Below are 19886 nucleotides of genomic sequence, written 5' to 3' on the forward strand. Positions count from 1 at the left end.
TTGTTTCTACTTCTGACCCCAAACTTCTCTTCCCCCTAAAATTTAACAAATTATAACCCAAAAATATTTGACTAGTACTTTAAATAGCCCTAATTTATAAGGACAGCCAGGCTGTATCACCTGTTTCTCAGGTGCTGAGTGCTGGGCTACAAATCTGAGTTCCGTGTCTGAACAGAGCCTCTGCCTCCTGTAGCTTCGCGTTCAGAGTACTGTCAAAACCCAAATATAAATGTAAAATAATCTCATAACTCTGTAACTGAACGGCTTGCTAAAGAGAGTGAGTGTTACTTTCTACTTTAGGAACTTACCGTGTTCATCTGCGGCTCCATATAATAAAAACCTAAAAGCCTGGTGTTGGGTGAGAAGTTCCAGAATATTTTACCCATTCTATAAAGGGAGGAGTATCTAGACTTTGTTGACCTAAGTCAACAGGTGACTTTCTAAAATAATCTTTGATACCAGAAATTTAATATCTCTCTAGTTCTGTAGTACTTTTAAATTTTCAATACTGTTTTCTTCAGCTCAATAATTAAAAAATTAAAACTGCAGCCAGGCAGTGGTGGTGCATGCCTTTAATCCCAGCACTCGGGAGGCAGAGCCAGACGGATCTCTGTGAGTTCAAGGCACCTTGGTCTACAGAGCGAGATCTAGGGCAGCCAGGGCTACACTGAGAAACCCTGTCTCAAAAAAACCAAATAAATAAATAAATAAATAAATAAATAAATAAAATAAAACTGCATATTTCTAAAGATATAACTATCAATTTAACAGTGCCTTGCAATAAAAGCAACATCTGCAAATAAAATTCGTTCTTACTACTTTCTAGACATGCATGAAATTTATGGTAGAAAAGAAGCTACTCAGTTTAAAAACAGAAACAAACTGGGAAGTAACTGGGCAGGTCTCATTTTCTAGCAGCTGAACTCCTGGCCAAACCTCCTTCAAGTAATGTATCAAATATATTTCAGAGCGATTTAATTCTGAGCACACCGCCATCAATAAGCATGGTTGTGCTGCCATTTACTGTGGGTAAATATGCCCGCTCCAGCTCCATCTCTAATCAGCTGGTGTTTGTAGTACACTGCTCCAGACTTTCAGCAGCTGTTGTAAAATACCAAACTTGGTAATTAAGTCTGACAAGAGGCATACCTCCCAGCTTTGCATGAGAGGACGTTGGCAATGGATCTAGTTCATAACAATGTTCTCGAGTCAGAAATAAACTTTACTAGCAGTGGAGTGTGAGAGCAATGGAAAAATGAGAAATACTTCATTAGGTGTTAGTGGTTTTCTCCTAAACACAGCACCATAAACTAGTATTTCCAAGGTCATCACTCAAGCTCTGCACTGACTGACCACATCCTCTAACACTCAGAGCTCCCGTCGGGACAGAGCAGGCCGTAAACCACTGCAATGAAGAGATCTGGGATCGTTCACCTTCACATCTGTCTCCTTTGACCCTCAATCAATATAGCTTTGTAAGTATAAAAAGACAATGAGAATTACTTTCTAAGCCAGTGTTAGCCAATTAAATTCAAGCCATAATTTAAAATTTTCTCATAGCCACATTTAAAAAAAGTACAAAGGTGGTATTAATACCTTTCTATGGGGGCGAGGGGTCAATCACTGAGCTACATCTCCAACTGAAAGTAATACCTTTTGTTTAACATAATACATCCAAAATACTGCTATGTCAGCATGTAATCAATATAAAGAACTTTCAAAATTGAATTTTCCAGCCAGATCTCAAGTACTCTATACTCACAGGTGGCTAGTGGCCATTACACCAAATGACAGCCTAAACCCATTCTTAAACTTAACTTTGGTCAGAAGACACTTCTGCATTCAAATTATTGAGAATCTCAAAAAGATTTTGGGTGAAAATAAGACTTATCTACAGATAGTTATTGTAGAAAAATAAAACTTAGCCAGGCATCATGACTTCATGCCTGAAAGCCCAACATTTAGGAGCTTTAGTATAGCCAGCATGGGCTAGCACAATAAACAAAAAAGCAAACAAACCTTTAACTTCAAGAATATTTACTCATTTATAATCGTATGCATGCTACTTAAATATGAATATATGTTATGAAAAATAACTAAAATAACTCAGTGGCTTTACAAGTGTGTATGTTATGTATACATGCATGTATGTATGTATGTATTGGGTATATATGTACGTGTTAGAGGTGGGGGTTCATGACAGATTAAACCCAGGGCCTCATATATGCTGGGCAAGCAGTCTACTGTTAAGCTATAATGCTGTGGGATAATGCTTTTTCTACACTGTTTAAATAAAAACGCTGATTGGCCAGTAGTCAGGCAGGAAGTATAGGCGGGATAAGCAGACAAGGTGAATGCTGGGAAGAGGAAGGCAAGTCAGGAGACTCCAGCCATTTAAGGAGCAGCATGTACTGGCACACAGGTAAAGCCATGGAAAACGTGGTGACATATAGATTAACAGAAATGGGCTGAGTTTAAGTGTAAGAGCTAGTCAGTAGTAAGCCTGAGCTAGTGGCCAAGCAGTTTTAATTAATATAAGCCTCTGTGTGTTTATTTGCAGGACAGTGGGTGAGACATTTGTCCCAACCTTAGGCCAAGCGGGACACAGGAATACTTCAGCTACACTATATCCTCAGCCCTCATTCATTCATTCATTCATTCATTCATTCACTTATGTTTCAGACAGGGTGTCATTTAGTTTGCCCAGGCTAGCTTTGAATTCACTACATAGCCTATTTAAGACATGAGCTTGCAATAATCCTGCCTCAGTCTCCAAAGTAGCTGGGATTATAGATGTGTGCCACTAAATCCAGCATGCTTTATTTTTATATATATATATAAATTATATATATAATATATATATTATATATAAATTTTTTCTGGGAATATTTTTAATTTTTTTATATTTTTTCTGTACACCTGTAAAACTGAAAGGCGAGTATTATCTTTCAATATCATGAAAAATATTTTGACTTTCTAGACTCCCTGACAGTCTCCCAAAATCTCTAGATCAGTATACTGTCTGCTTTTCTCTAACGTTTTTTGTTTCTTCCTTTTCCTTCCATCCCCGCCCCTTGGTTTTTCGAGACAGGGTTTCTCTGCATAACCCTGGCTGCCCTGGAACTCGCTCTGTAGACCATGCTGGCCTCAAACTCATGAGATTCACTTGCCTCTGCATCCTGACTACTGGGATAAAAGGTGTGTAAGACCACCTTGCCCATTATTTGTTTCTAAAGAAAACTGCTTTGTTGAATTACTGATTGACCTTATACCCTGACATTACAATTTTTTTCCTATACTGGAGATCATATCCAGGACCTTACTACTAAGTCATACACTCCACCCCCAGATGTTACTTTTTTTTTTTTTAAGCTGAGGATCGAACCCAGGGCCTTGTGCTTGCCAGGCAAACGCTCTACCCCTGAGCTAAATCCCCAAGCCCAGATGTTACTTTTGATGTGTGTGTACACAAATATGTACAGGGACACACGTGCTGTGGTGTGTGTGTAGGTCAAAGGACAACTCTGGAGTCATTTATCTTCATCCATCTGCATCTGGTTCCTAGAGACTGAACTCAGTCTCCAGGATCGCCTGGCAAGCACCTTTACCACTCAGTCATCTGTCCAACAGCAAGGTAAGTCTCTGGACAAAAAAAAAAAAAAGCCATTCTTTTATTTTTATTTCAATACATGGTACCTACTTCTTCTCCCTCTCTCTCTCTCTCTCTCTCTCTCTCTCTCTCTCTCTCTCTCTCTCTCTCGTTTTTTCAAGACAGGGTTTCTCTGTGTAGCCTTGGCTATCCTGGAACTCTCTCTCTCTGTAGACCAGGCTGGCCTTGAACTTAAAGACATCTGTCTGCCTCTACTTCCAGAAGCTAGGCTTAAAGACATATATGCCACCAACAGCTGGCCCTACTTTTTCATATAATGCTACTTTTAATGATTTTTTTTCAAGACTGACACGGTAATATCCAAATCTGAACTTCTGAAATGTTTTGGGGCTTGCATATGCTGATATTCCAAAATCAAGAAAAGTTGGTAAGTGAAACACTTCTGTCCGAAATACTATGGGTAAGAGATAACCAACCTTTACTAGATATTCAGAAATGAGATTTCTTCAATTTTAAATTCGTGATGAACACTGACCAAATATATACATTGTTCTGTTCATGAGATAACTAGCGCTGATGTGGTGTCGCAGTTGGTAAACTGCTTACCAGGAAAGCAGGAAGATCTCAACTGGATACCCAGCACCCAAATAAGGAACTGGGTGCTCAATCCCCAGTCCTCTGCCAGTGTTACAAGCAACTATAACCCCAGCAGGGAAGCAGAGACAGGAGGATCTCAGGGACTTCGTGGACAGCCAGTCTGCAAGCTCAATGAGAAGTTTTGTCTCAGAACAATAAGGCCGAGTGACTGAAGAAGATGCCTACTGCCAACCTCTGGTTTCCAGATGTGCATGAATTCACACACAGACTACCTTGTATTTCCATAGACAAATTTCCTCTGCGTTTAAGAACTGCACTGCAGCCAGGTGGTCACAGCACACGCCTTTAATCCCAGCACTCAGAGGCAGAGGCAGGAGGATATCAATGTCAGCCTGGTCTACAGAGTGAGTTCCAGGACAGCCAGGACTACACAGAGAAACCCTGTCTTGGGGGGGGATGGGGACTGTAGAGTAAACTCTGATGACCTCCCTTCTCAAAAGAAAAAGGAAATTAATGTCAGCACGCAGGAGGCAAAGGCAGGTGGATCCCTGTTGAGTTTGAGGCCAGCCTTGTCTACATACTAAATTCCAGGACAGCCTCAGCTACATAGTGAGACCTTGTCTTAAAACAAAAAAAGGAGGTGGGAAGGATAGAGGAAGAGGAAGAGGAGGAAGAGGAGGAGGAGGAGGAGGAGGTCGAGGTCGTCAAGGATTGCGCACTTCAGAAAAGAAAGCAGAATCTTTTCAACTGAAAATCTTCTCCCAAATCAAAACAGTGCATACATTATATGTTCACATAAATAATTAGGAAAGTAATAATGTCAGACAATTGTTTTTCCCTCATTAATCTATATACACATACACACTCACTCATACCAGAACTGAGCCTCAAGTATTAAACTACATCAAATACTGTAAGTTTTCAAAGGTTGGCTAAAAGAAATTAACATCTATGACATACTCACACAGTGTATTTTCTAAAATTTCCTTTAAAAGCAAGCCCTACATCTTTACCTTTGCATTAAATGTGTTGGACCACTCATAATTTTAGAGCTTTAAAAGTCCTCAGAGGTCACTCACCTAATTATGTGCTAAAGAGGGTAGGAGGTTAAGATTAAGGTTAACTAGGACATAGTTTTATTGATAGCTAACTAGAGAACCTCAACCCTCGATTCTATGGTTCCTGAAGCAAGTTTGTGAGTTTGTAGTCCTGGCTAGCCTGCCTACCTCTGCCCCCTCTGTGCTGGGATTAAGGAAGGTATCACCATGCCCCACCCAAATGCAAATTTAATAATATTAAGTCTTGAATACAAAACATTTTTAATTTTAAAATGACACCAATTTGATACAAGTTTATTTATTTCACCCACTTAAACTCCTAATAGCATAAATATTAATAACTAGAGAACTATATGTGTAAAACTTGAGTTGTAAATAGGGAAGGTAAAGCAATATATCCTGTAGTGCTATAGCAGCGATCTTATTAAGTGATCTATAGTTGCTTAGAAGCAAGTTATACTAACATCATTCAATTCAAAGCTTACTTATTCTCTAAATTCTTCCCAAGTGTCAGTCATTTTACATAACCATCAGGAAATTACTACAATCATTATAGCTACTTTTCATTTGTGTATTATATAGATTTTCATCTGCTTGCCTATGTCTAATGACTTCTTTCAACGAGATAAAGAGATTACATCCATTTACTCATAAAATGTGCAGACATTGGGGTTGGGGATGTAGCTCAGTTGGCAGAGTACATGCTGAAACCCCGAGCACACACCTCTACCACTAACATTCAGCAGGTGGAAGCAAGGGATCAAGGCTAGCCTCAGCTACATGGAAAGTATGAGGTCAGTCTGAGGTACATGAGACTTTTGTCTCAAAAACAAAAACTAACAAAAAGTTGAAAGGTTATGCCATTAAAAACTGTCAGCAATAAAAAATTTGGAATCACAAAAATCGTAAATTTTTTAAATCCGTATTTCCTTCTCCAGCTTTGAACTCACTGAACTAACTCTTGAGTATATCAGCAAATCCTCTTAAGTTTCCTTCTAAAAGCCTATCGGGACCTTCAGATCACACGAACATGAAGGGAGAAATAAAATAATTATGTATAGAACAGTCTTTCATAGCACATTGTGATTTAAAAACCTTCAGTTGTAAGATTTCTGTAAGTAGTACTCAAAAATCAAGAAGATCTGGAAAATGGTGTCTAAAGTCTTAGAAAACCAGCCTGGGAGGTTTTCCATGGTTAGCACTTGCCTAAGGCCCTGGCTCAGATCCCTGGCACCACAAAACCGACCGCCTATGAAAAGATAAAAACATTTACTTCCGAAGACTATGTAATATGCACTCCTAGCAAAATATCTACAGGCTACATTCAGTTTTCCTGGTAATTCCAAAAGCTCACAGAAACCTTCCACTTGCAGAATTAGGTCCTCTATCTCGACACGGTTTCTCAGGGTTCTGACTGAAGAAACTGTGCTATAGTTCTCTCAAGTATTCACATGCACTGGAAATAACATCATTAGGTTTAGTTACTAAAATTTTGCATGTATTTATACGCACCATATGTGTGCCTAGTGTCCATGAAGTTTAGAAGGGGGGTTGTATCCCCTGGAACTGGAGTTCCAGATGGTTGTGAACGTAGGTGCTGAAAACCAAACCCAGGTCCTGTGCAAGAGCAACAAGTGGTCTTCACCCATGAGCACTTCTCTGGCCCAGAAATGTAATTATCTCTAGAATTGTACACACTCAACACACCGCTAACCAGACATGAAAGTGTACACTAATTCACACTGATCAATGGACTGAAGGATCCAAGTTCTCAGTGTTCTGCCTCTCATTCAACACAAGTTTTTATCCAAAAAAGGTATTTAAACGCTGCTCAATAAATTGTGCTTTCCTCAGGGATTTTTGAAATGTGTAAAATATGCCACACACTAAACACACTCACCGTTATGTGTTATATAGTACATATGCTTCTATTAGTCCAGATTTTATTTGAATTTAAAGTTGTGTTAAATTTAGGGATAAACATATGTTGATTTTTCTTCCCAATCGAATTGGGTCAGCTTTGTTAGCCAAACTACCGATTTCAAGACCCCTACCTAAAAACAATAGATGGAAAAGACTGTTCAGCTCTTTTACAGCAGTACTGTCTGGTGACTATTTCTCATCTTCCAATTCCACAAGGATGGTATGAACCAGAACCAGAGCGAGGACCGCGTGCGTCCGTGTTGTTCCAGTAAGCAACAGTGCTCAAGCAGTGCCACACCGACCCGGGCCCTCGCTGCGCTGTCTGCGAGCAAGGAAAGCTGCTTTTTCTATGTAACTTAAGTCCGTGCCCTTCCGCTGCAGCAGTGGCGCAGCACATCCCCCACCCCCGCGGCCACTTCCGTGTTTACACTCCTCTTCCCTCCAATTCCATGCGTACATTGTCAGCTTCACTCCCGCCCAATCTTCATTGGCCCGGCTCGGGCCCATGGTCCCGCCCCCAGAAATCAACGTTCTTATTTGGAACATCTCGGAGCGCAGATTGGAACGGCGGGCCTGTCAATCGCGCGCGTTCTGTCCTCTCCCAGGCGCTTCCGCTATGGTGGGAGGTTTGGGGGGGGAGGGGAAAGGGGGCAATTCCGAGCCGAGACTTCCCTGGGGCCAGGACGCCCTCCCGCCCGCCCTGCATCCCGCTTTCACCCACTGCTGACAAAAATAAACGTTCTCCCTCGCTGTCCCAAAGCCCCGGGTCGGCTGCACGGAATACACCCCGTGTCCTTCCCGTCCCCCTGAAACACCCGCCCCACGAGGGACGGAAGGGCAGCAGCCTAGTTTCTGCACCGCCGCCGTTAGCCGGGGACAGGGAGGCGCCGGGTCGGCGTCCCGCTCGGCCCGGGGAAGTGGCCTCAAGACCGTTACTCCGGCGCTGCTCCGTGAGGGCTGAGGCAGGAGGCCGGCCGGGCGCGTTTTGGCGGGTAGCTCCCGGGGCCGCGGCGTCCATGCGGAAGTGGCGGCTGTGTGAAGTGTGAGGCGAGGGCGGCGGGCGGCCAGCGCCCCCAGCCGCGGGCAGGGGCGGCCTCTCGGCCGGACAGCGTGGCAGGCGGCGGGGACAACAGCCCCGCTCACTTCCTGGTTCCCCGGCAACTGGGGTGAAGCGCGCAACTCGCCCGCGCCGACTCCCCAACTTAGCCGCGGCTCGGTGCCCGGCCCCCGCCGCTGCCGCGCCGCCCGGGGCGACAGCCGGGATCCGAGGCAGGTTACTCTCCAAGGTGATCACTTCCTGATTTGTCGCCTCCATTACTTCATTCACTCCCCCCTCTCCGCGGCCGCCCCGCTGACGGAGGCGGACACCGGACCCGGGCGCTGACCGCCCCGGGGGACGCTCCCCGCCTGCCGGGCGCCCCCTCGCCCGCTGCACCGATGCACCGGAGAAAAGTTCCCCTGCGCTTACCGGCCCGGATGAGCAGATCCAGCTGGTTCGTGGGTCCCTCATGCAGAGACGTCGCCATGTTTATCCCGGGGCTGGAACTGCTGCTTCACATTGACTTACACCCTGAGCGGCGGCGACAGGGGAGAAGGCGGAACCCGCGGCCGGAGACACACGCCGTGCGGGCGGCACACACTCACGCACTCGCACACACTCCGACGCCCGGATCCTTGCGCGTCCTCCGACAGGAAGCGGCGGCCGGCCCGCCTCCCGCCGCCGGGCTGAGCAGCCCCACCACCTAACGGCAGGGGCGGCGGCGGCCCCGGCTGGCAACGCGATCCTTCCGCCCCGCGCCCAGACAGGAAGTCCCGGGCGCCGGCAGCTAGCGGCCGCACGGACACCTGAGGCTGGGGAGCCGCAGGCCGCCTCGGGGACGCGGGCCTCGGCAGGAAGAGGCGCGCTTCACGTTCTGCGGAAGCGAAGTCTGCAAATGTCCCCTCTGGAAAAGAGCCATGAATCAAATTTTTCTTCCTAGAAGCGACCTAATACCTAGTCCCGCGGCTGTGCATGAAGGTGGCTTTTTAACTTGTTTTGTCCCCTCCAGAGCTTATGCAACATACAATCAGTTCAGTTGAAAAGAGCTGCACTTTAAAAACTCATACCTAGGAAATATTCTAAAAACATCACTAGGGAAGTCAGGAGTCTCCAACTACTTCCAAAGACGACTTGGTCCTCTTCTCTACAGAAGTCAGAGTACACTAGACAGGTAATTAGTAAACAGCAGAGCAGCCGGCCAGCCTCAGGGAGACAGGATTAGAGCCACTCGGTTTACTGGTCATGAAATTCGTGTACCCTCACTTTTATTTGGTTCACGTGGACAAATGAACATATTCGTTCATATCTTAAGCCATCTTTTAGAAAAATGCGTTTGCTAGAAACTGACCTTACAAACACATACTACACCAGGAAAGGGAATTATGTGGCCAATTAGTGGCTATAAATTAGTGGAAGTACAGGGGTTCAGACCAAATAAAATGCCAAACAAGACCTAATCAAAATGCCTTGCTTGTTTCAGAATTTAACATAAAAACTGAAACAAAATATTACCCTGAAGTTGTTCGCCACACAATTTATGTAAAATGCATCTCCAGTAGATTATGTGTTTGATAAAAAATTTATTAAATAAATAATCATCTCTATTGTAGGATTACCAATTTTATCTGAGTTAGCTGCTTATAAAGTTATTTTCCACAGTAATATAACACAATATGGTTTTATAAGTTTACCCAACACCACTACAGCATCAGATGGGTTTGTCTAGGACTGCCATGCATAGGATAAAAGGAACCAGCTAACGGATAGCTTTTACTTTTCATTGCTATCAATTTGAAATAAGGATCTCCCACTGATAGGCAGCATCTTTAGCAGTTTTCTGTATCAAGAAAGATAAAGAATACTAAAGAGTAATTTGCTGACTTGAGGCAGATCATTGAAACTGGTAACAAATCAGAATTTCTACTCCAGTAACACATTTTCCATGTATTCTATTTAGTATGGAAATGGGAACCAAAGGGGTGTGTGTGTGTGTGTGTGTGTGTAGGTGACAAGTCAATGTGGCTTAAAAACAGTAAACAGGATTCTCAGTAAAGGCTCAGTCTGAAGTCTGCCCCACTCTTACCTTACTATATTTCAGATATATCTGCTTTTTTTTTTTTGTGTGTGTGTGTGTGTGTGTGTGTGTAAGCCACGTGTGTGCTTTGCGGGGTGGACATCATCATTATATGCATCCATGTCTGGCTTACATTTGAAGCACCAAGAGAATAGAAGCTGTATACATCCTTGCATAATAATTTATACATTTAACACATACACAGAAAATAATGCAAAACATTTTCTGTGGAAAACACAACATTCCTATACATTTGGATTGTATAAGGAGAATTTCCAACTTTAGTGTGTTTCTGCCTTGCCTTAAACAGACTTTCAAAAGCCACCAATACTTTACTGAGAATAATAAGTAGGATAGGCTGCTATTAGAATGTGTACTGGCACAAAGTGGCATATTATGGTGTTTATCAAGCATCTGCTATGTATACCTGTGTGTGTATACAAACATTTATCTGCAGTTTTCAAATCTCCAAGATCAAACAGTTATAAGCAGAATTTTAACTAAGTTTGAATACATAGGCTTTGATGGTAGATACCCTAAAATAAACTCAATTCTGCTGTGGGATGTTCTGTATGTCAAATGTGTTGCTGATTAGTCAATAATTAAAACACTGATTGGCCATTGGCTAGGCAGGAAGTGTAGGCGGGACAAGGAGGAGAATAAAGCTGGGAAGTGGAAGGCTGAGTCAGAGAGACACTGCCAGCCGCCACGATGAGAAACAGCATGTGAAGATGCCGGTAAGCCACGAGCCATGTGGCAAGGTATAGATTTATAAAAATGGATTAATTTAAGCTGAAAGAACAGTTAGCAAGAAGCCTGCCATGGCCATACAGTTTGAAACCAATACAAGTCTCTGTGTTTACTTCGTCGGGTCTGACGGCTGTGGGACTGGCAGGTGAGAGAGATTTGCCCTGACTGTGGGCCAGGCAGGAAAACTCTACCTACAAATGGCGTCCAACGTGGTGGCAAGAGTTTCCACCTAAAAACCTGAGAAAAGATTCTAAAACGGAGCTAAAAACAGTTCCTAATTGTCTCTCTCAAATGAGCAGCAGCTGCCGGTTTGAGCTACTGGTGGGTTCCTAGCATACACCCTGTGGCGGGAATGAGGCCTCTGCAAGTGGCACATTAAGCTGCATTGTGGATTTAGCCTTTGCTGGTACAAAACAAAAAAAAGAGGTTTCTGGGCTACACGCTGCTTGGATAAAAGCATAGACCCCCGATAGCTCCCAGAGCTGGCGGTAAACCATGGCCATGTTGGGAAGCTGAGGTGGGTGGATCCAGCAGCCACAGCTGCTGCAGTTTAAGGCAATAGATTCACAATAAGACAGATTCAGATGTAATAGTTTACAATGTGTGTAAAAGATACGTAGGCTTGAAAGAGACAAAAAAGATATATAGAGTTATAGAAACAAATACATAGTTTTAAAAAATAAAGTCTTTAAAGAGACAGTAAAGGTAGTATAAAAAATAAGCCACGTAAAAATGGATATTACACAGAGAATCTGCATTGTGTTGTCTTTGGGACTTTTAACTGCAGAAAAACATTTGATTGTAAAAGCTGTTGAGTTACGCCAAAATGTATATTTTAAAGGTATCTTGACTTCAAAATTTGAATATAAGGATATGTTACTTTGGAAAGGAGACTCTGCTTTTGTTCCCACAGAAAGCCAGAGGCTATGGATTTGTTCCAGATTAAGATACATCAGGTTTGACCAGCCAAGACCCCCTGAAAGGTCTCTGATGACACCATGGCCCAGATGGTCCAACATCCAGAATGGTTTGAAGGCAACTGGCTCAGACGATACACCCTCATGGACTTTTCCATGATCCTAAAATTTTCTTTGTATCCCCATAAGATACAGCGCCCCCCTCCAGCAGGAAGTAGTAAGAGAAGCTACGCCCAAATTCCCAAATTATATGTAATTTTATTTTGTTAAGGTTAAAACCTTCCTTTTTTTAAAAAAAAAAAGGGGGGGAAGTGCTGTGGGATGTTCTGTATGTCAAATGTGTTGCTGATTAGTCAATAATTAAAACACTGATTGGCCATTGGCTAGGCAGGAAGTGTAGGCGGGACAAGGAGGAGAATAAAGCTGGGAAGTGGAAGGCTGAGTCAGAGAGACACTGCCAGCCGCCACGATGAGAAACAGCATGTGAAGATGCCGGTAAGCCACGAGCCATGTGGCAAGGTATAGATTTATAAAAATGGATTAATTTAAGCTGAAAGAACAGTTAGCAAGAAGCCTGCCATGGCCATACAGTTTGAAACCAATACAAGTCTCTGTGTTTACTTCGTCGGGTCTGACGGCTGTGGGACTGGCAGGTGAGAGAGATTTGCCCTGACTGTGGGCCAGGCAGGAAAACTCTACCTACACAATTCTGCTAATAAAAATACAGAAAGACAATACTATATAAAAATTATTTATATGTCCCAGCAGAGAGGGGGGGAGGTAAATACCAGATCTTACTGCTTACTAAATAAAAGCCTGCATACTAATTACTTTACCTTCACTTCTCTCCACGTATTATGTCCACATCTCTATACAACAGATATTACTATTATGTTCATTTCATTGATGAAGGATCTAAGGGTCCTTGCTTAAAGTTATAGTTGGTTATAAAAGGGCCAGAATTTGAACCTGGTGCCCTTACTCTCCACCACTGGCCAGGAATGAAAGTAACATCCCTACTTCTCTGTCACACCAATGTTCTCATTACCATTTCTTTCTTATAGCTCCTCCTTAAAGAGATGTAGCCTCGGCTTCCTCTCACTGGATTCAATTCCTCCCTGCTAACAAACAGAATAAAGCTCAAGTGCCCAGGTCACAGACCCTCGAAGGAAGCCAAATATCAGGCATAAATAACCTCAACAAGCCTGTGAAGCCAGAACAGTGGGTAGGACAATGGCATCCTACCAACAACTGTAAAATGAGCTATCAGGGAGACGCTCTCCAGCCCTACCAAGTCTTGAGATGACTAACCCAACTGAAAAGACTGTAAGCAGCCTGATCAAAGACCCAAAGTAAGGACCATGCATTTAAGCCACACCCTAACCTTTAACCTCTAGTACTATGTGGAATGGTAGATATTTGGTATTTTAAAATGCTAAATTGGGGGGGAGTTAGTAAATTAATTAAAAATAGTAGGAGGAGGAGGCTGGAGAGAAGGCTCAGCAGTTAAGAGCACTGGCTGCTCTTCAAGAGGTCCTGAGTTCAATTCCCAACAACCACATGGTGGCTCACAACCACCCGTAATGAGATCTGGTGCCCTCTTCTGGCCTGCAGACATACATGCAGGCAGAACACTGTATACATAATAAATAAATCTTTGAAAAAAAAATAGTGGAATAGGTGGGTTAAAACCATTATAGTCTTCAAATATGACACTTATCTTCACATCAAGCCTTTATACTGTTGCATGAGTATATTTATGTGTTTGTGTGAACATACTTGAGTGGCATATTTGTGGGAGTCCAGCTCTCACCTCTTGAAGGGTTCTTAGGTCGAGGAGAGAGGAATGAGGAAATATCTGATAGAAAGAGAAACCTAGATGACGAAAAGAAAGACAGAAGAAACACAGGATAGCTTCGGGAGGGCCTGGGTCAATACTCAACAGCCACTTCGTTGATTGAAAAGGGCTTTTTATAACAATGCCAAGGGGTGGGGCAAAAGACCTCCTCCTTGAAAGATCAAAGCATACCACACAGCCAAGTGCAGACCATTCCAAACACCTGGTAACCACACCCGGGATCATCCCCTTATGCAGCCCTGCTGGGTAAAGCACGCCCAGATTCTCTGACCCTCAGTAAGTTCTCACTAGGAAACCTCTGTGGGTCTCCACACATATTGTTCGTATTCTCTGGTTAGATAAATGTCATTATATTACATATACTTTTTTCATAAAGGAGCTACACTCAATCCCTGCTAATGTAAGTAAATATAGCCATATGCTTTGTAAATTCTACAAAATATTTCAGTACATGAATTTACCCAATTGTATTCATCAAATTCCTTCTTTGTTAGACAAAACTGTTCCTCCATTAAAATTTTTTATTTTTTTATTATTTTAAATTATGTCTGTGTGTAGTATGTACACATGACTGTAGGTGCTCAAAGGAGCCAGAGGAGTTGGATTCCGCAGGAACTGGAGTTACAGGTGGGTATGAACACCTGACAAGGTTTCTGGGAATTGAACTTGTAACCTCCAGAAGAGCAGGACACACTCTTAAAACTAGTGAGCCATCTCTCTAGTCCAGTTTCCTTTCTCAAAGAGGGTTTCTGCATTTGTTTTGGGTTTTGTTTTTGTTTTTGTTTTTTCTTCATTTGTCTTTCAGTGTTGGTGAGTGAATCTGGAGCTTCACACATGCTAATAAAGCTCTCTGCCACTGAGCTTTCTTCTGCTCTGAGGCCTGGTGGGGCGGGGCTAGCTACAAACTTGCTCTGTAGTGCAGGATGACCTTGAACTCCCTCTCCTGCCTCCACTTCTGAGCACTGGAATTACAGGCATAAGTGTGGGGGGCAGGGAGTCAACTTGAGGGCTTTTCCCTCAAGAGTCTCCCTTTTTTCCTTTGAGACAAGCCCTGTCAATGGCCCGGAGCTGGCTGGGTAGTCTATGCTGTCTTTTCTGGTCTGTAAAATGTTAACAGAGTCTAGATTGCAACACACGTGTTTCAGATACCTTCTGTCAGCCTGCTGACTGATATACAACTCAAACTGCTCGTCCTATAGAAGTTCAATTTTTAATGTCAAATTAGACCTATTTTCCCATAGAAGATATACTAAATAATATTTCAGATAAAAAGTAAATTTCAGAAGAATTAAGAAATATTTAGAGGCTGGCAAAAATTTGATAAAGGCCAGAAATGAGTCAATACGCTGACCTGTGTGTTGCGCGCGCGCGCGCGCGCGCGCACACACACACACACACACACACACACACACACACACACACACACAAACGCAAGCACGCACGCAATTTAAAAACTTTTAAGAAATATTCACTAATGAATTACAAAATGCAAAATGTCAAGCTATGTGTGGCACAGCTGAAACAGTACTGAGCTGTTAGGAAATAGACTTAAAAAATAAATAAATGAATAAGCTGCAGGGCTTTGTGGTACACACAATTAACCCCAGCACCGGAGGGCCAAGGCTGGCAGATCCTTGTGAGTTTGAGGCCAGCCTGGTCTACATAGTGAGCTTCAGGACAGCTAGAGCTATATAGAGAGACACTGTCTCAAAAAAACAAGAATAAATAAACTAAGCATTCAATTCAGAAAGAAAGAAAAAAAAAGGAGTAAATCAAAGAAAGAGAAAGGAAACCGGAAAAATGAAATAATTCAACTTTGAACAGAATTTTTAAAAAGAGAAAATTCATAAAGCCAAAGGGTGATTTTGTAAAGACTCAGCAGGATCATAATAAGAGGAAAAAAATATAATATGTACTGATTGTGTGTGTGTGTGTGTGTGTATACATACATATGTGTATACAGAATACCGAACAGATACCCACCAGTACAATAACATGTTTTTATGAAACTTTATGCTAATAAACGTGGCACCTCAGTGTCTGTAAATCACTAGAAAATACACACATGGATAAACCTGAAATGGTAAATTTCAAAAACATAAATGGTGAAGAACCTAAAGTGTTGTCCAAAACCTTCTCTACTCAGAAAACTTCCAAACTTGAATACCTTTTTAGGTACTACAAAATTCTCACCAATTTTAATGACTATAGAATTTGTTGCTGAAAATGGGAAAAATACATGAAAGCCACCTGTATTATTGTTGAGCCCAGTATAATCTTGATTCTAAAACTACTCAAGGACGATGTGAGAAAATAAAACCATGTATGAATCCACGTGCAAACGTTAAAGACTTTCCTAAGACAGAACAAAGAACAATGCCAGAGACATTCAACTCAGACATTGCAATGAGGTCACGTTTGACCGTGCTCATAAAGGGAGAGGACATGACTTATCATAACAACCATATATGCAGCAGCTTGAAGTAACTGATTAGATGTATGCTAAGTATTTACTAAAAAATATAGGAAACTGAGACACCTAATGTTATTTACTCAGTGTATAAACATAAATAATCAGGTGTAAACATAAAAAAATACACTAATCAAATTAAATTGGATGCTCACACGGGAGCTAGACACAAAGAACTGATATATACAAAAGATAATAAGGAATAAATCACCTTAAAGAAGCATAAAATAAATCCAACTTTATATTTCTGTCCCTATAATCGTGTGTGTGTGTGTGTGTGTGTGTGTGTGTGTGTGTGTGTGTGTGTATACACTTTAATAAACAGTCGTCTTCGCTCCTGTCTTCAAATGCATGGCCACTAAACAGCAGGTATGGTACACACTGTGTCTAGACCCTCGCTCCATCTATCAGCTATCATTTCCCTGCAGTACACTTCATTTTTTTTCTTCCACCTTTTCTCCTCCTCCCTCTTCCTCTCACTTGTTTGGTTGGGTTTGAGTTTGGTTTTTTGGGACAGGGTTTCTGTGTAGCCCTGGCTGGCCTCGAACTCACAGAGTGGGCATGCAGCGCCACCTGGTCTCTCGTCTGTTTTAAATGCTTGGCTGTATGGAGCTGTGTGGGCCTGTTTCTAGGCTCTCTACTCTGTTCTATGGATCTTTTTATGGTGATAACACTTCATCACTGCAGTTCTGTCAACTGGTTTTTTAATTAAATAAATTAATAAAAATTTAATAGATTTCTAATTTATTTCTTAGTTTTTGGTTTTCCAAGATAGGGTTTCTCAGTGTAGCTCTGGCCATCCTGGAACTCAGTCTGTAAACCAGGCTGGCCTCGAACTCAGAGATCCACCTGCCTCTGCCTCCACCTTTGCCACCACCACCACCAGGCCTGATTTATTTTCTGGAAAAAAAAAAAAAGTTTTAATTACGTTACTTTTAAATTTTCTACATATAAGTGTTTTGTATACCACATGCATGCCTGGTATCCGCAGACCCCAGAAGAGGGTGTTGGATCCCTGGAACTGGGGTTACAGATAATTGGGAACCACCATGTGAATGTTAGAATGGAGCCCTGGTCCTCTGCAAGAGCAGCCAGTGCTCTTGACTGCTGAGCCATCTCTCCAGTCCCTCTCTTCTCTCTTCTTAGACAGAAACTCTCTATCAGCTGTTCTCAACCTGTGGGATGTGGCCCCTTTAGGGGGATCGAGCAGCCCTTTCACAGGGGTCACGTATTAGATGTCCTACATAGCAGGTATTTACAGTTCCTAACAGTAGCAAAATTGCAGTTATGCAGCAGTAACAAAAAGAATTTCATGGCTGGAGGCCACACAACATGAGGAACTGTGTTAAAGGGTGCAGCTTTAGGAAGGTTGGGAACCACTGCTTGCTCTACACATTTCTAAGTCTTGAACTTGCCTTGGCCTCCCCATACTGAAATTATCAGTATACCCCGCCATGCCTGTACTTTGTATTTTCTACAGCTGCAGATACTTTTCTCCCTGTCCCTTTCCTTCAAGGGGTTAAATCCAGGGCCTTGTGCATAATCAGCACACACCCTTCCTCCTGGCCAGGAATCATTCTCTGTGCACAGGAGAAGTACACAGCTCTTTGTTCTTTCGCAGAATGGTCTAGAGCAGTGGTTTGAAGGCTGCAGCCCTTTAATGCAGTTCCTCATGTCGTGGCGACCCCCAACCATCAAATTATTTTCGTTGCTACTTCATAACTGTCATTTTGCTACTGTTAAGAATTGTAATGCAAATATTTTGGGGGACAGAGGGTTGTCGGAGGGGTTGCGACCTATACGTTAAGAACCAGTGGCTTGGACTGTATTGATGAGATCCATATTTTAAAAACTGTTTGTCAAATTCAGCCAAAGCAAATCTGCAAGGATTCTGACTAGAAGGAAACTGGGTTTTACATTAGCTGGAGAAGGAAGACTAGATTGATCATCCTCAGTTTTCCTATGTATTTTTGGATTAAAGATTAAAATAATAAACAACTGTGATCCACTTAGGTATGGTAAACAGGTCACATGTGCTGTCAGGTTTATTCCTAGGTACCTAATGAAGATTTTTCTATTCAGTTTGGATTTTCCTGTGAGATTGTTTCATTTTCTTCCTGATTATTGTGGTTGTATACAGCAACCCTGATAAGTTCTTTTTCGTTTGTATGATGAACCTTCATAGCAACTTTAATAGTCTATATGAGTAGTCTTTTAGATTTTAATTGCAGACCCATTTACAAAGAATGACAGTTTTGTTTTTTTGTCTCAAAACCTTTTGATGCATCTATGTGGTACGAGGAATTGAACTCAGTGCTTTGTTCATGCGAGGCCAGCACTTTAGAGTTGAGCCGTACCTCAACCCTACTTATTCTCATCATTAAGACTTTCCTCCTCTGCTGGCTAGCTTTAGCATCAAGTTATTAACACAGGTCAGAGTCACCTGGGAAGAGAGATCGACTGAGAAGATGCCCTCATCAGACTGGCCTGTAGGACATTTTCTTAATTAGTGACTGATGCGTGCTGCCGGTGGACAGGTGGTCCTGGGGGTGTATGAAAAAACAAGCTGAGTAAACTACAGAAAGCAGAGTCCTCCATGGCCTCTGCTCCAGATCCTGCCTCCATGTTCCTGCCAGGCTTGCGTTCTTGCCCCATCCCCTCAAGTGACGGGTGTTACCCGGCAGTCTAAGTTGAGATCAGCCCTTTCCTACACAAGTTGCTTTTGGTTCTGGTCAAGGTGTTGTATCACAGCAACAGAAAGCCACACTAAAGAACCCTCTCTATGTTCCTGCAGCAATGCTAGTGTGTGAAGATGGTAGCTGGCATCCTTTTTCTCCACTAAATGTGATTTACTGTAAGTTGGAGACCTGCTTCCCCAAGTGCTGAGATTACATTCATGAGCCACCATAACCAGTTTACTGTACATATTTAATAATGTCCCTTATGAGGTTCCAACTAAGTCTTTATCCTTAGTACACATCAAATTTTAACAAATGAGTGTTGGATCTATTGGAATTGTTACATGGGCGGGTTTTCCTTCAACCTATGATCAAGGGAATTTTCACCAAAAATTTTATGCTTCTTATCACATTTTAAAAATGTACTGTGGAGAGAGTCAGGCACGTGCCACAACACACATGGAGAGGTCAGGGAATAACCAGTGGAACTGAGCTCCCTCCTCCAGCTGCACAGGACTCTGGGAGTGAACGCAGGTTGCTAAGCTCCGCCATGTTCAGGTTACCTGCTAAACATTCGCTTCAAAAACTTCTAACAGGTGCTTTGTCAACATGTCATCCATGGATAGACTGCATTCTAATTACTCTCCCTGTTCACTCCTGTTACCCCCTTCTCCCTAGAAACCCCTCTCTCACATTAATGTGTTTTGTTTTGTGGCCCGCTGAGTTTAACCAGGGCCATCTGTGTGGTCGTGGGTCTGACTGTCCACTGGATCTTGGTGGGGAACAACTCGGAGCAATGACTCCCCCTCCTAGAATGTCTCGGCAGCCAGGATTTCAGCCTGGAGGGTCGGGACCCACGAGCCCACGCCCATCCACAACCTCCTGTCGATAACTCTAGTGACATGCAGCTCC

The 19886-nt window shown here is 42.8% G+C and overlaps 1 protein-coding gene and 1 non-coding gene across 6 annotated transcripts in view; both read right to left on the bottom strand.

The window, feature by feature from the left end:
- The window catches only part of Elf2 (E74 like ETS transcription factor 2), a 90690-nt gene that overhangs the window by 16121 nt on the left and 54683 nt on the right, over positions 1-19886 (bottom strand). Inside the window, exon 1 of one of the 5 annotated variants that reach the window (XM_052730211.1) lies at positions 8657-9772. The exons of 3 other annotated variants lie outside the window; for them this stretch is intronic. In XM_052730211.1, the coding sequence (XP_052586171.1) occupies positions 8657-8714 (58 nt within the window). In that variant the 5' untranslated portion in view covers positions 8715-9772. Of the gene's footprint in view, positions 1-7319; positions 7449-8656; positions 9773-19886 lie in introns of those variants that run through there. One more of the 5 variants, XM_052730215.1, reaches the window with a different exon arrangement.
- Trnaa-ggc (transfer RNA alanine (anticodon GGC)) lies at positions 3365-3431 on the bottom strand. The gene has a single exon. It is a non-coding gene; the product is annotated as a tRNA-Ala (tRNA).

The sequence above is a fragment of the Peromyscus californicus genome, unplaced genomic scaffold (genome assembly GCF_007827085.1).
Source record: "Peromyscus californicus insignis strain IS unplaced genomic scaffold, ASM782708v3 Scaffold_9__1_contigs__length_137607984, whole genome shotgun sequence".
Classification (NCBI taxonomy): Eukaryota; Metazoa; Chordata; class Mammalia; order Rodentia; family Cricetidae; genus Peromyscus; species Peromyscus californicus.